Below are 15,009 nucleotides of genomic sequence, written 5' to 3'. Positions count from 1 at the left end.
GCAAACGAGGAACGGCAGCTCGGCCTCCTTTCCTGTTTGTTCTTTTCCCTGTTGCAGTCAGGGATGGAAGCGAAGGGAAAATGCCAGAGGCTCCGCAGCAGCTCAGAGCGCTCCAGGGGCTGGACTGGGATTGGGAAGGGAGGGAACTGGGGAGGAACTGGGCCAAGGTCGTCTGGCCCTGTGTGGAAGTGCAGGGACTCAGCGTCTGCAGCCCTGCAGGTTCTGCAGGAGGAGCCAATTCCTCAGGAACAGAGAGCTCAGGGATTCGGGAAGAGAATCCTTTAACTGCTTTATTTTGTGAGGGGGGTGCCAGGGCACAAACAGGGTGTGTAGCTCAGTGGCAGAGCATTTGACTGCAGATCAAGAGGTCCCTGGTTCAACTCCAGGTGCCCCCTCTTTTCCTCTTCCTTCAACCTTCCTTTTGCCCAAACCTTTCCCAGAAAGAAGTTGGAGAGCTCTGTTTGGACCTTGTGAGTTTGTTCTTGGTTGGAACCAAGTCAAGTTTGGACTTGTTGAGTTTGTGGCTCTGACTGTTGGGAAAGTGCAGGGGTCATTCTCAGGGTGAGCACCACTCACTGCCTGCGTGTGGTTTTCTCTGTAGTCATTTTTCTCCTAATTTATGGCATTTCTCTCCCTTTTCCAGGCACACCGAGGTGCACAGGGAGCCCTCAATTAATGGAAACCATCCTACGGACAGAAAAACTTGTTACTTTTCAAATAAATGTTTTTAAATGTTCCTGCCCTGGCCCAGGGGGGTATAGCTCAGTGGTAGAGCATTTGACTGCAGATCAAGAGGTCCCTGGTTCAACTCCAGGTGCCCCCTCCTTTTCTCCTCCTTCCACCTTCCTTTTGCCAAAAATTTGCCACAGAAAAACCACGGAGAGCTCTGAGCTCGTTCCGTGCGCTCAGCATTGGTTCAGAGCTCCAGAATCCGAGGATCTGTGGCCCTGAGCGCTGGGGAAGCGCAGGGGTTGTGCTCTGGGTGAGCACCACTCACTGCCTGGGTGGGGATTGTCCGTTCTTAATTCTCTGCAGGCATCAGAACCGCCTGAATTTATCCTTTTTTACCACCACCTGTCCTGTTTCACTCCCCGTACCTTCGGCAGGCCCATGAAAGCGCTCAGGGCGGTGTCGAGGAAAGGAATCCAAGCCCCGGAGAGCCAAAGTTGTCGCTTTGCCAAGAAATGTTTTTAAATGTCCCTGGTGCAGGAGGTGTCCCAGGGGGGTATAGCTCAGTGGTAGAGCATTTGACTGCAGATCAAGAGGTCCCTGGTTCAACTCCAGGTGCCCCCTCTTTCCCTCTTTTTTTTCCCCTCTTCCTTTTGCCCAAATCTCCCACTGGAAGGTCGGGAAGCTGCTGTGGGATGTGGGAGGTTGTGCTGGGCAGGAATGTGGGGTGGGAGCTTCGGTGGGAGCACCAAGGCCCCGGAAGAGTGCAGGGGTTGTGCTCTGGGTGAGGAACCACTGTCTGCACGTGCCTTTCCCTGTTCTGAATTCTCTGTAGCCACCGTTTCCCAGAATTCCTCAGAATTCCCATCATTTATCACCTCACACTCCCTCAACAGCCTGTGGGAGGTACAGGGACCTGTCAGGTGAAGGGATCCAACCCACAGAGAGAAAAACCTGGGTTTTTAGGAATGGTTCCAGGTATGCCAGGGGGGTATAGCTCAGTGGTAGAGCATTTGACTGCAGATCAAGAGGTCCCTGGTTCAACTCCAGGTGCCCCCTCTTTTTCCTCAAAAAAAAGGAGGATTCCTCCTTTTTTTATCCCCACAGCGTCCGTGCCTGCACAGCAGCAGGGCTGGGAGCTGCAGGATTAAAAACTGAGCACTCCACTAGAAAAATCCTGCAGGAATCCAACCTCTGGGGCAGTGACAAGGCCAAGACACAACATTTATTTCTGTGTGGGGCTGGCTGGGACATTCAGCTGCAGTGGGGATGAAACCTGAGCTGGGTCTAAGGGATTTTATTGCTCTTTTTCCAGGCCTTGGCCCAGGGGGGTGTAGCTCAGTGGTAGAGCATTTGACTGCAGATCAAGAGGTCCCTGGTTCAACTCCAGGTGCCCCCTCTTTTCTCCTCCTTCCACCTTCCTTTTCCAAAAACTTGCCACAGAAAAACCACGGAGAGCTCTGAGCTCGTTCCGTGCGCTCAGCGTTGGTTCAGAGCTCCAGAATCCGAGGATCTGTGGCCCTGAGCGCTGGGGAAGCGCAGGGGTTGTGCTCTGGGTGAGCACCACTCACTGCTTGTGTGGGGTTTGTCCGTTCTTAATTCTCTGCAGGCATCAGAACTGCCTGAATTTATCCTTTTTTACCACCACCTGTCCCGTTTCACTCCCCGTACCTTCGGCAGGCCCATGAAAGCGCTCAGGGCGGTGTCGAGGAAAGGAATCCAAGCCCCGGAGAGCCAAAGTTGTCGCTTTGCCAAGAAATGTTTTTAAATGTCCCTGGTGCAGGAGGTGTCCCAGGGGGGTATAGCTCAGTGGTAGAGCATTTGACTGCAGATCAAGAGGTCCCTGGTTCAACTCCAGGTGCCCCCTCTCTTGCTGCTTTTTCACCCTTTTTCCTCCAGAACCTCCTCACACACAGAGCACGGAGAACCTTTCTTACCCCTCTGAGCTCTTGGAAATCACTCGGTGACCTTTTGCCAAGACCGAAATCACACTCGGACACGTTCTCCCCTGCTCCCCTGAGTTCTGCACGTCCACACAAACGAGCTCAACTCAGCAGCTGCTGCCCGAGTTTTTCCTGTTGGAGCAATTACCCTTAATTTAAGCAGTGAATCAGGTGTATCATGCGTCTCTAGAAGTCATGAGCTGTGCTGAGCTGTTTCCTCCAGGCTGTGAGGTCCAGGTCAGTCCGGCTGGGGAGCTGGAATGGCACAGGTCATTATCTGGGTGCCCCTGGGGCTCGAACTCGTGACCCGAGGCCCCGCAGGCGGCAGCGCTGCCCCTGAGCCACGCCCCGGGCGCGGGGCTGGGGGGGCGTGGGGGGCGCGGGGGAAGGGTGGCTCGGGGGCAGCGCGGCGGGCTGGGGACCGCGAGGTCACGGGTTCGAACCCGCCCTGGCTCCATCGCGAAGTCACCGGTTCTAGCCCGGGGGGATCGCCGGTTCTGTCCCGGGAGATCACAAGTCCCAAACTGAGAGATCACCGGTTCTGGCCTGAGAAATCGCCAGCTCTGACCCGCCCCGACACAGGAGATCCTCGTTTCTACCCCACCGCAGACTGGGAGGTCACAGGTTCTGACCCAGCCCGGGCACCACCGGAGGTGACAGAACCGCCTCGGGGCAGGTTGTGCATCACTAAACTCTGGGCCGGAGCCCTTTGGCACCAAAAGTTTGAGCCAGAGGCACGGACCGTCCCCTCCGCGCGTTACTGCAACGAGAGCAGCCGGACAGAGCTGTCCCACGGCTTTAGGTGCCTTTGGAATTACTCACTTCGCAATTTCCAGGCGTTTCTTTGGGATTGCGGCCACCAGCCTCATTTGAAACAGGCTCAGATCTTGTCTTAAATCCCTGGACGGGGCTTGGGAGCAACCCGGGAGAATGGAAGGTGTCCCTGTCCATGGCAAGGGGTGGGAATGGATGTTTAGGTCCCTTCCCCCCCAAACCATTCTGGAACGGAATGAAAACACCCCCAGGCGCGGTGCTGAAGGACCTCCCCAGCGGTTCTTTCTCTCCCTCCTCCTCCCGCACCACTCCTCATGGGCGCCGCCATCTTCCCAGCCGCCTCCGGGGCGCGCCGGAAGTGACGCACAGAGTTGAAGCCGCGCGGAAACACAAGCGGTGGCGCGGGGTGATGACGCATTTCCTGTCCCGGTAGCGGCGGGGGACGCGCTCGCCCGGCGGCCGCGATGGGGGGGGGAGACCTGGTGAGGGGGGAGCGGGACCGAGAGAGGGAATGAGGGGAACCGGGGCGGCTGGGAGGGCCCGGGGGAGCATGAAGGGAGCAGGGGAGGCTGAGGGGAAGCGGGAGGGGAATAAAAGGGGCTGGGGGAGCTGAGGGGAACGGGGGATGAGAGGGGACTGAGGGGCCCTGAGGGGGCTGAGTGGAACCGGGAGGGGGATCAGAGGGGTCGGGTGGTCTGGGGGTGCTCCGGGGGAGTGAGAGGGGGGCTGGCGAGCCTGAAGGGGGTTGGGGGAGTGACGGGGAGGGAGAGGGGCCGGGGGGGGCGGAGGGGAAGTGGGGAGGTGAGAGGGATCGCGGGTGTCTGAGGGGAGCTCGGTGCGGGCTGAGAGGGGTCGGGAGGGGGTACCAGGGTCTGAGGGGAGACCGAGAGGGGTCGGGAGGGCTGAGAGGGGGATGTGGAGGGGCCGAGAGGGGTCTCAGCGGGGAGGGACTCTGAGGAGGGGTCGTGGGGGGCTGAGGGGGCACTGAGAGGGCTCGGGCGGTGCTGAGGGGGCTGCAGGGGAGGGATGTGCGGCTCCCCGTTCTCCGGGACTGGCTCCCGGTGTGGGCGGGCTGGGCCCTGCCCCGGCCCCTCGGTGCCGATCCCGCTGACGATCCCGGTGCCGATCCCGCTGACGATCCCGGTGCCGATCCCGCTGACGATCTCGGTGCCGATCCCGGTGATGATCCCGGTGCCGATCCCCTCTCCCCGCAGAACCTGAAGAAGAGCTGGCACCCGCAGACGCTGCGCAATGTGGAGAAGGTGTGGAAGGCGGAGCAGAAGCATGAGGCCGAGAGGAGGAAGATCGAGGAGCTGCAGCGGGAGCTGCAGGAGGAGCGGGCGCGGGAGGAGATGCAGCGCTACGCCGAGGACATGGGCACCGTGCGGTGAGCCGGGGACAGCACCGGGGAGAGCACCGGGGAGAGAGCAGGGACAGCACAGGGAGAGCAGAGGGGACAGCAGTGGGGAGAGCACCGGGGAGGGAACAGGGGGCAGCACCGGGGAGAGCACGGGGACAGCACAGGGACAGCACCGGGGAGAGAACAGGGGACAGCAGTGGGGAGAGCACCGAGGAGAGCCCAGGGGGCAGCCCAGGGGCCAGCACTGGGGCCAGCACCGGGGACAGCCCAGGGGACAGCCCCAGGGACAACCCAGGGACAGCCAGCCCGGGCCCTGCTCTGGGGCTGCCACTGCCTGGGGTGGTGCTGCCTCGTGCCCCTGGGGGAGCCGTGGGCTCAGTGGCTCTGCTGCTCAGGGAATGGGGTTGGGGTGGAAGGGACCTCAAAGCCCAGCCAGTGCCACCCCTGCCATGGGCAGGGACACCTCCCACTCCCCCAGGATGCTCCAGCTTGGCCTTGGACACTGCCAGGGATCCAGGGGCAGCCAGAGCTGTCCCACTGCCCCACCTAACCCTGCCCTCTGTCAAAGCCGTTCAAAGCCGTTCCCCCTTGTCCTGGCACTCCATCGCTCTCCAGCTTTCCTGTAGCCCCTTCAGGCACTGAAAGGCCCCAGTCAGGTCACCCCAAAGCTTCCCCACGCTGAACAATCCCAAGTCTCCCAGCAGAGGAGCCCCATCCCTCTGATTCCATTTTTTGGCCTCCTCTGGCCTCACCCCAACAGCTCCGACACCGAAACATTCCCGCTCCCCTCCCTGAGCCTTCCAACAAAGCTCCAAAGTGCCAGGACGAGCCCCAGGCTTTGTTTGGCACAGGAAGAGGGAGGAGAAGCTGGAGTGGATGTACCAGGGCCCCGGGGGGATGGTGAACAGGGAGGAATACCTGCTGGGGCGCCCCGTGGACAAGTTCATCCTGGACAAGGTGGAGGACAAGGAGGCCGGCTGCTCCGGCGGCACCGGGCTGCTGCCCGGCTCCATCTTCGCCAGATCCGGGGCCAACTCCGTGCTGGACATGGCCAACAAAATCCGGGAGGATCCGCTCTTCATGATCAGGTGGGCTGGGGGCTCGGGGGGCACGGAGCTGGGCTGGGGGGGTGGGGGCACTGGAAGGTGTCCTGTAGCTGGTTTTGGGGGGTATGTTTTATAGGCAGCTTTGGATTTATGGATCTGTGCATTTACATTTATGGATCTGTGTATTTACACTTATATATCTGTATATTTACACTTATATATGTGTATATTTAAATTTATATATCTGTACATTTACATTTATATATGTGCACTTTTACATTTTTATATGTGCACTTTTACATTTATATATCTGTATATTTACACTTATATATCTGTATATTTACACTTATATATGTGTGTATTTAAATTTATATATCTGTACATTTATAGTTATATACGTGTACTTTTACACTTAGATATCTGTATATTTACATTTATATAGCTGTATATTTACATTTATATATCTATGTATATTCATGTATATTTACATTTATGTATGTGCACTTTTACATTTATATACGTGTACATTTACATTTATATACCTATACATTTACATTTATATATGTATATATTTAAACTTACTTATCTGTACATTTACATTTATATATACATGCAGTTAAATTTACATGTCTATACAGTTAAATTTATCTGTACATTTAAGTTTGTGTGTCTACACATTTAAATTTGTGTGTCTATACAGTTAAATTTACATGTCTATACATTTAAATTTATCTGTACATTTATATTTATATACACATGCAGTTAAATTTACATGATATACAGTTAAATTTCTTTATCTGTACATTTAAATTTGTGTCTATACAGTTAAATTAGTGTGTCTGCACATTTAAATTTATGTGTTTATACAGTTAAATTTATATATCTGTACATTTACATTTATATATACATACAGTTAAATTTATGTGTCTATACAGTTAAAATTCTTTATCTCTACATTTAAATTTGTATGCTTAGACAGTTAAATTTATATGCCTCTACAGTTAAGTTCATCTATCTATATTATTTATATATATTACATATATATAATATATGTATATTTTATATATATAGTTTATATATATTATATAGACATTTAAGTTTATAGGTCTATACATTTAAATTTGCATGTCTGTATATTTAAATTTGCATGTCTGTATATTTAAATTTATATGTCTATAAATTCAAGTTTGTATATCTGTACATTTAAGTTTACATATATACATTTATATTTATATATACAATTAACTTTATATATATACACATTTATATTTATATATACAATTAAATTTATATATACATTTATATTTTTATATATACGTTTCAATTTTTATGTATACACAATTAAATTTGTATATATACACATTTAAACTTATATATACTCATTAAACTTATATATACTCATTAAACTTATATATACACATTTAAACTTATATATACACATTTAAATTTATATATATACACATTTAGATTTATATATACACATTTAAATTTATATATATACACATTTAGATTTTTATATGCACATTTAGATTTTTATATACACAATTAAATTTTTACATATACACATTTTAATTTATAGATCTATACATTTAAATTTATATGCCAATATAAATTTAAATGTAGGTATCTCTACATTGAAATTTGGGTATCTCTACATAAATACCTTCGTGTTTTTATAAAGATATTTACTTATAAAGATGTTTTTTCCAGGTCTTTAAATGATGCATTTGATAAAGAGCTTAAAATTGATAAAAACCTCTATAAAAACCTCTAAATTTTACAAATCTCTGCATTTTATAGAGATCCTTCTCTTGTAAACAGAGTAAAAACTTTTTTTACACCTTTAAATTTACAGGATTTGATAAATGTGTGGGTAAAACTATATAAATATCTTTGTATTTTTATTAAGGTATTTACTTATAAAGATGTTTTTTACAGGTCTTTAACTGATACACTTGATAAAGAGCTTAAAATGGATAAAAACCTCTATAAAAACCTCTAAATTTTACAAATCTTTGCATTTTATAGGGATATTTCCTTGTAAACAGAGTAAAGACTTTTTTTTACACCTTTAAATTTACAGGGTTTAGAAATATGTTTGTAAAAGTCTGTAAAACTATAAATATCTTTGTATTTTTATAAAGATATTTACTTGTAAAGACTTCTTTTCCAGGTCTTTAAATGATGCATTTGATAAAGAGCTTAAAATTGATAAAAACATCTATAAAAACCTCTAAATTTTACAAATCTTTGCATTTTATAGAGATATTTCCTTGTAAACAGAGTAAAGACTTTTTTACACCTTTAAATTTACAGGGTTAGAAATATGTGGGTAAAAGTCTGTAAAACTTTATAAACACCTGTGTATTTTTATAAAGATATTTACTTATAAAGATGTTTTTTGCAGGTCTTTAAACGATACATTTGATAAAGAGCTTAAAATTGATAAAAACCTCTATAAAAACCTCTAAATTTTACAAATCTCTGCATTTTATAGAGATCCTTCTCTTGTAAACAGAGTAAAAACTATTTTTACACCTTTAAATTTACAGGTTTTGATAAATGTGTGGGTAAAAGTCTACAAAACTTTATAAATACCTTTGTATTTTTATTAAGATATTTACTTGTAAAGACTTTTTTTCCAGGTCTTTAAATGATGCATTTGATAAAGAGCTTAAAATTGATAAAAATCTCTATAAAAACCTATAAATTTTACAATATCTCTGCATTTTATAGAGATATTTCCCTTGTAAACAGAGTAAAAACGTTTTTTTACACCTTTAAATTTATAAACTTCATACATTTCTTCAGGATTCGGAATGTCTGTGCTCTCAATGCTAAATCCATTTATTTCTCTTTTATTTATACTTTTATTAATGCCTTTACATGCTTGTCAGGATGTTTCTCTTACAAACAGTGTGGAGGCATTTTTAAAGTGTTTTCCAATTGCTAAATTTGATGTTTATGAAGTTTTTATAAAGGTCTGGCTGTACATTTCCATGAATACCTTCACGTTTTTATAAAGGCATTTCTCTTGTAAACAATGCAAAAACCTTCTTTAAACATCCTTAAAATGACAAATGTCTCTGCATTTTTCTGTCTTTGCACTTTTGCAAAGATATTTCTGCTGGAAGCAGCATGAAGACTTTTTTTACATCTTTATACATTTTATAAACGTCTTTCAGCTTAGAAATGTTTGGGAATTTTTAGAAATGGCTTTACATTTTTATATGGATTTTTTTTTGCATTTTATAAAGATATTTATTTACATTTTAAAAATATTTATTTACATTTTTATATGGATATTTATTCACATTTTATAAAGATATTTATTTACATTTTTAAAAATACTTATTTACATTTTATAAAGATATTTATTTACACTTCATAAAGATATTTATTTACACTTTATAAAGGTCTTTATTTACACTTTATAAAGGTATTTATTTACACTTTATAAAGATATTTATTTACACTTTTTAAAGGTATTTATTTGCACTTTATAAAGTTATTTATTCACATTTTATAAAAATATTTATTTACATTTCTATCAAGGTATTTGTATTTTATAAAGATATTTATTTGCATTTTATGAAGATATTTGTTTACACTTTATGAAGATATTTGTTTACACTTTATAAAGATTTATTTACACTTTATAAAGATTTATTTACACTTTACAAAGATATTTATTCACATTTTATAAAAATATTTATTTACATTTCTATCAAGATATTTACATTCTATAAAGATTTATTTACACTTTATAAAGATTTATTTACACTTTATGAAGATATTTATTTACACTTTATGAAGATATTTATTTACACTTTATGAAGATATTTATTTAGATTTTATAAAAATATTTATATTTTTAATGGATATTTATTTACACTTCTATCAAGATATTTATATGCATTTTATAATGATATTTATTTACATTTCTATCAATGTATTTATTTACATTTTTATGAGGATATTTATCTTTGAAACAAATCCTCCTTGTGCTCATCTTAAAAGAAGCAGGAAAGGCCACTTGTCCCTGGTTTGCTAAATTTTGTTAAATTCCCAACATTTCTCTTTTTCCTGCTTTCTGTGTTTTTGGAGCTTGCACTTGATGCTTTCTCCCCATGAAAATGCCTCGGTTGGAGCGGTTTCAAAGGACTGAGTTATTCCTTATTTTTTTTTTCCTGCTTTAGGAAGAGGGAGGAGGAGAAGAAAAGAGAAGTTTTGAACAATCCGGTGAAAATGAAGAAAATCAAAGCATTGGTAGGTGTGTGCCAGGGGGGAGGAGCAGAAATCCCAATTTTTATGGGCTGAGCTCTTTTTGCTGCCTTCAACTCCTCGAATTGGAGAGGAAAATCTCCTTAAACGGCTCAGCTTTGCTCCCAGGAGCTTTTCCACAGGGAATTCTGTGGTTTTCCCTGGGATTCTGAATGGGGGATGATACTGAGGGAATTCTTTTTGCTCTGCAGCTGCAGAACAGTTTGGATAAAAAGGAGAAGAGGAAGAAGAAGGAGAAGAAGAAGAAGCACAAGAAGCATCGACGGCGCAGCTCCAGCAGCGACAGCTCCAGCACTGAGGAGGAGAGGAGCAGAAATAAGTGAGTTTAAAAGTTCTACAGCCAAACCACCTCCGTTTGGGGTTGGCTTTCAGCTTCTGAGGCTTGCCTTTCTAATTAAATGCTTAATTAGGTGTTTCTGTGCTGTTGCTTCGTTGCTTTTGCATCGTTGTTGTGTCGTAAAAATAATGGAATGGTGAAAAATGGATGTGTTCTTGGGATTCACCTGCTTCAAAAGGGATTGGGGTTCTTTTTAGGGCTCAGAAGAGGGTGGACAATTCCTCCTGGAAGCCTGCTCCTTCCAAAATCCCAGGATATGGCTTGCAGGTACGTGTGTATCACACCCTCAGTGCCCTGAGGTGGGGAAAACCAGGAGTTTTGGGAAGAGGATTATGAGTGGGACACGATTTAATACATTTGAGATTCAATTTGGAGCCATCTAAGCCTTGAAATTAAAATTATTCACACCTTGGTGGGACTTCAGCTCGGAATTCGGGGTAAGGTTTGTTTAGATGCTCTTCATTATCCATGGAATCTTGGAATGAGTTGGAAGGGACGTTAAAGCCCATCCAGGGACACCTCCCACAGTCCCAGGCTGCTCCCAGCCCTGTCCCTGCTTCAGACACTTCCCAGGGATCCAGGGGCAGCCCCAGCTTCTCTGGGAAATCCATCCCAGGGAAGAATTCCTTCCCTCAGCCATGACCCAACCCCAAACCTCGTCCTCTCTGCCCTGTGTGAGCTCTGCTCCCACCCTTCTGTTCTCAGCAGCTCCCTCTGAATTCCAGGTGAGAGATTCCGAGCAGAGCCACCGCTCCCGGAGCTCCCCCGGCCAGGACCGGGCCCCCCACAAGCACCGGGAGCGCTCCCGGAGCCCATCCCGCTCTCCCCAGAGACATTCCAGCAAGAGGAATTCTGAGAGAGGCTCAGGATCTCCTTCCAAGCACAGCAAACAGTGAGTGGGGCTCACCTGGGTGTGGGAAACCACAGGAATTCCCTGGAATCCAATCCCTGTTATCCCATCTCCCACTGTCCTCCTGCCCTGGGTGTAAAGGCAGGAGCTGCTCCAGGAGGGGAAAATCCCCCTTTTTACTGGGGACACTCTCTCCAGTCACACCCTGGAGGTGGCTGGGCTTTATTTGGGCTCCCAGTTCTCTTCAGGCTGATTCAATTATCTTTCTTAAGTACAGATAAAAGAATAAAAGCTGGAATTCGTTGTTTGCCGATGCAATAATTAAAAAGTGAATTCAGAGTTTATTGAGAGTTCACACTTTTATCGTGCCATAAATCGAGTCTCTCCTGATGGGAGAGAATTTGCTGAAAGTCCTTGCAAGGAGTTTAAAAGATAAAGCGAGACGTCCTCTGTAGTTCTAATGCTTCCAGAGAATTGTTTATTGAGTCTTATCAGAGGAACTGAGCCACCAGCGTGACCCAGGTACAGCATAGAAGGAGGAAAAGTAGGAGTGAGAGCGAGAGAGACTAATTATCAAGATTTACACAGCCTTTTAAAGACATTTTAACCAATAGTTACTAAAAACGTATATTATTTTGACTTTCTTACCAATTATTCAGTAACACGGGCAGGAACTGTGGAATTTTCTATCCAATCAATCCAAACTACTTTTACTGCAAAATATGGAGTGGTAGAAGAAGGAGAAGAAGGTCTAGAGAACAGCAACAATCCTCCATTTTGATCTTTTTTACTCTTATCTATTTACTACAAAGAGAAGCCCAAAACCTCTAAATTTTTCACCCTGTGACAATCTCACACAATAGTCTATCACCTAATTCACACCACTGTATTTTCTAGTTGTTGTCTGACTGTTGGTAATTTTTTCCAAGGTTTAAAGCTATACCAGTGTTGTCCAGGGGGCTAAAAACCCTTAAAAACAAGCCGAGAAATATTCTTGGCACTCTGGGTTCCTACAAGAGTCAGTAGGATTTGTTTTCAAAGTGGCCAGGTAACGACCCTGCAGCTGTGGGGGGATAACCTCGGCCTGAGAATGTATTCAAAAACCCCAGGGGAAGTTTAGAAACGTGATAAAGTGTGGGTTTTGGTGCTAATGAAGGGTGTTTTGGGGTTGCAGACACAGCAGTTGGTCGGAGAAGGGCAGAGCCAGGAGCCCTTCCCCCAAAAGGAGCTACCGGCGCCAGCACCCTCCGGGCTACACCAGGTCAGTGGGGCCCTGTCCTTGGGGAGGGACACCTGGGGGGCACCTGGGAACCCCATTTTCCTCTGGTGACTGGAGTGGGGCAGGTGGAATATCCAGAAAATCCCACAGAGGGGTCCCCAAGGGCTCCCTTTGGTGCTGCTGGGCTGCTGGTTGGCACCTTGGGGACACCTTCCCAAACCCATCCGTGTGGTGCTGGTTCTCCTGCAGGGCAGGAATGGGAATTCTTTGCCTCGTGGAGTGTTAATGAGGAGGTTCTATTCCACTGGCATCAGGAATAAAGGATCCTGACAGCAACACCTTGGAGATCAATTAAATCAGAGGGAGAAAAGAGGTTTTTGCTGGGATGTGGGGGAGGTGGGATATTTAAAAATGTCCTTACAAGCTTTGCTGATTGGCTGCCAAAACCAAAACTCTGTTAAATCCCACTAAATTGGGGCGTTTTGAATCATCTTTGCTTGATGTAAACCTTTTCCAACCTTAACAATTCCACGATCCTGAGGAACAGAAGGTGAGGGGAGCGGGGCCCAGCGTGCTGCTGATTCACAGCAGTGGTGTTTGCCACCCAAACAGAAAGATCTCTCCAGAGGAACTGGAGCGAAAACGGCAGGAAATGATGGAAAACGCCAAGTGGAGGGAAGAGGAGAGAGCAAACAACCTCAGGAAGCACCGGAAGGAGGAGGAGCTGGAGCGGGAGCTGGAGAAACTCGACACCAGAGATGGGAAATTCTTCCAGTGAGTCTTTTACCACCTCCTCATCCGAAGGGAATCCAGGCCAGAGCTTCTGAGGGATGGCCTCAGTGTCTGGGATGGTTCAGATCATGGAATGAGATCTATCTCCCCTGTGTCCTACAGAACTGGGCTGCTATGCCCAAATTTGCTTCTTAACCCAAAGATTGGTGATTCCCAATTGGGAGTCAGACTCGAGCTGGGCATTGGTGATGTTTTGCCACCCTGGGAGTGTTTTATAGAAATGGTGTGGGTTTAGGAGCTTGTAGCAGTTTGAATCCCTGTGAGGCTGTGGGACTGAAAGTTGTGTTTGACAATGAAACCATTTCTGAGCACAGGTGGCAACTTAATCCCTTGTGCTCGTGGCAGGCAAAGCCCTGAAGCTGCCCAGAGCTGGGATCACAAAATCACAGCTTTGTGGAATGATTTGGTTTGGAAGGGACCTAAAATCCCATCCATTCCCATTCCCTGCCTTTGTCCCACTGTCCCAGGCTGCTCCCAGCCCCAATGTCCAGCCCAGCCTTGGGCACTGCCAGGGATCCAGGGGCAGCCACAGCTGCTCTGGGAAATCCATTCCACCTTCCCAGGGAGGAATTCCTTCCCAATATCCAGTCTGGAATCTAAACCTGCTCTCCTTCAGTCTCAGAGTTCTGATTTCTCTCTCTGGTTCTGTTCCCTGCAGCCGTTTGAAGCTGGAGAGTGCCTCCACCTCCACCCTGGAGGATCGGGTGAAGCGCAACATCCACTCCCTGCAGAGGACTCCTGCTGCCTTGGAAAAAAACTTTATGCAGAGGTGAAACTTGTCCTGCCTCTGCCCCAGGGCAGGAGTTCCGTGGACACTCGTTCCCAAAGGTGAGAGCTCTCCAGGAACACTTCCCAGCTCCCAGAGAGGCGCCGGATCCCTGAGCTGAGCCCTGGGAGCCTTCAGGACTTGGGGCTTTGGGGCCTTTGCTGGAGGCCTTGTGAGCCTTTGGGTTCCATTTTTAGCGTGTTGCCAGAAGTTCTCCTTCGCTCCCCACCCTGACTGGTACCACTTTTGTACATTTCTTACCAAATCGTGCCGGCTCGTCCCTGCTTTCACATGCCAGAGCTGAAGACCTATTTTTGTTAATCCTTAAAATCCGGAGCAGAACCGCTCCACAGGTGAGGGAATTCCGTGGGATTTGATAGAACCACATGAGCCCTGTTGCACACTGCCACCGTTGGCATCCACACCTCACTCTGTGGTGGTGGCCAGGCCGGCTGTGGCTGGCCTTTGGTGGCTCACAGATTTCACTGATCTTTGACCCAAAAGAAGCCGTTTCTGAGGGGGGGGAAAATGAAATGAGCAGAGCGCGTAGCTGACAGCAAATATTTCTCTGGGATTTTATAATGTAAGTAATGTGTATATGTACAGCAGTGTAGATTTATTTTGCCTTTTTAATTAAGAAACTTCACTGCCGTTTGTTAAATGTCCTTTGTGGCTCTGGCGGGGGGTGGGTGGGAGGGGCAGGGATGAATTGGCTGCGGGAGGGAAGGGTTGGTGAGGGTTCGGGAGGCTGCAGCAGCCCCTTCTCGGGTGTCTGCAGCCCGCAGGACGCGTCCCGGTGCCGGAGGGCTCCCCGAGGGTCCCGGCGGGGTCCCCGCGCAGCCGCGGGCCCTTTAAATGGCAGCGCGTGACGTGTGTAACAGCCCATTCATAATTCCAGCCGCCTCGCTGCTGATTGGTCCGTTCCCAGCGGGGCGTGGCCTTAGCGGGCGCGTCACGCCGACTGGGCGA

At 46.7% G+C, this 15,009-nt stretch overlaps 1 protein-coding gene, 1 long non-coding RNA gene and 6 other non-coding genes across 8 annotated transcripts; 7 read left to right on the top strand and 1 right to left on the bottom strand.

Moving 5' to 3' along the window:
* Positions 1-272: 272 nt before the first annotated feature.
* Positions 273-3,750, bottom strand: LOC120411377. Its single transcript, XR_005603698.1, has 2 exons — positions 3,435-3,750; positions 273-2,867 (listed from the first exon to the last, which is right to left on the bottom strand). It is a non-coding gene; the product is annotated as an uncharacterized LOC120411377 (long non-coding RNA).
* On the top strand, positions 324-395 carry TRNAC-GCA. Its single transcript has one exon. It is a non-coding gene; the product is annotated as a tRNA-Cys (tRNA).
* On the top strand, positions 752-823 carry TRNAC-GCA. Its single transcript has one exon. It is a non-coding gene; the product is annotated as a tRNA-Cys (tRNA).
* On the top strand, positions 1,222-1,293 carry TRNAC-GCA. Its single transcript has one exon. It is a non-coding gene; the product is annotated as a tRNA-Cys (tRNA).
* On the top strand, positions 1,657-1,728 carry TRNAC-GCA. Its single transcript has one exon. It is a non-coding gene; the product is annotated as a tRNA-Cys (tRNA).
* TRNAC-GCA lies at positions 1,997-2,068 on the top strand. The gene has a single exon. It is a non-coding gene; the product is annotated as a tRNA-Cys (tRNA).
* TRNAC-GCA lies at positions 2,465-2,536 on the top strand. Its single transcript has one exon. It is a non-coding gene; the product is annotated as a tRNA-Cys (tRNA).
* Positions 3,751-3,776: 26 nt separating the features above from the next.
* CWC25 (CWC25 spliceosome associated protein homolog) lies at positions 3,777-14,695 on the top strand. The gene is made up of 10 exons (XM_039565854.1): positions 3,777-3,868; positions 4,601-4,773; positions 5,598-5,834; positions 9,992-10,061; positions 10,268-10,395; positions 10,611-10,680; positions 11,139-11,305; positions 12,438-12,524; positions 13,095-13,256; positions 13,933-14,695. The coding sequence occupies exons 1-10, from the start codon at positions 3,851-3,853 to the stop codon at positions 14,045-14,047; spliced, it is 1,227 nt and encodes a 408-aa protein (XP_039421788.1). The 5' UTR covers positions 3,777-3,850; the 3' UTR covers positions 14,048-14,695.
* The last annotated feature ends 314 nt before the right edge of the window (positions 14,696-15,009 follow it).

The sequence above is a fragment of the Corvus cornix genome, chromosome 27, assembly GCF_000738735.6.
Source record: "Corvus cornix cornix isolate S_Up_H32 chromosome 27, ASM73873v5, whole genome shotgun sequence".
Classification (NCBI taxonomy): domain Eukaryota; kingdom Metazoa; phylum Chordata; class Aves; order Passeriformes; family Corvidae; genus Corvus; species Corvus cornix.
Note: the sequence above shows the minus strand (reverse complement) of the source record. Positions and strands in the feature narration are given on the sequence as shown.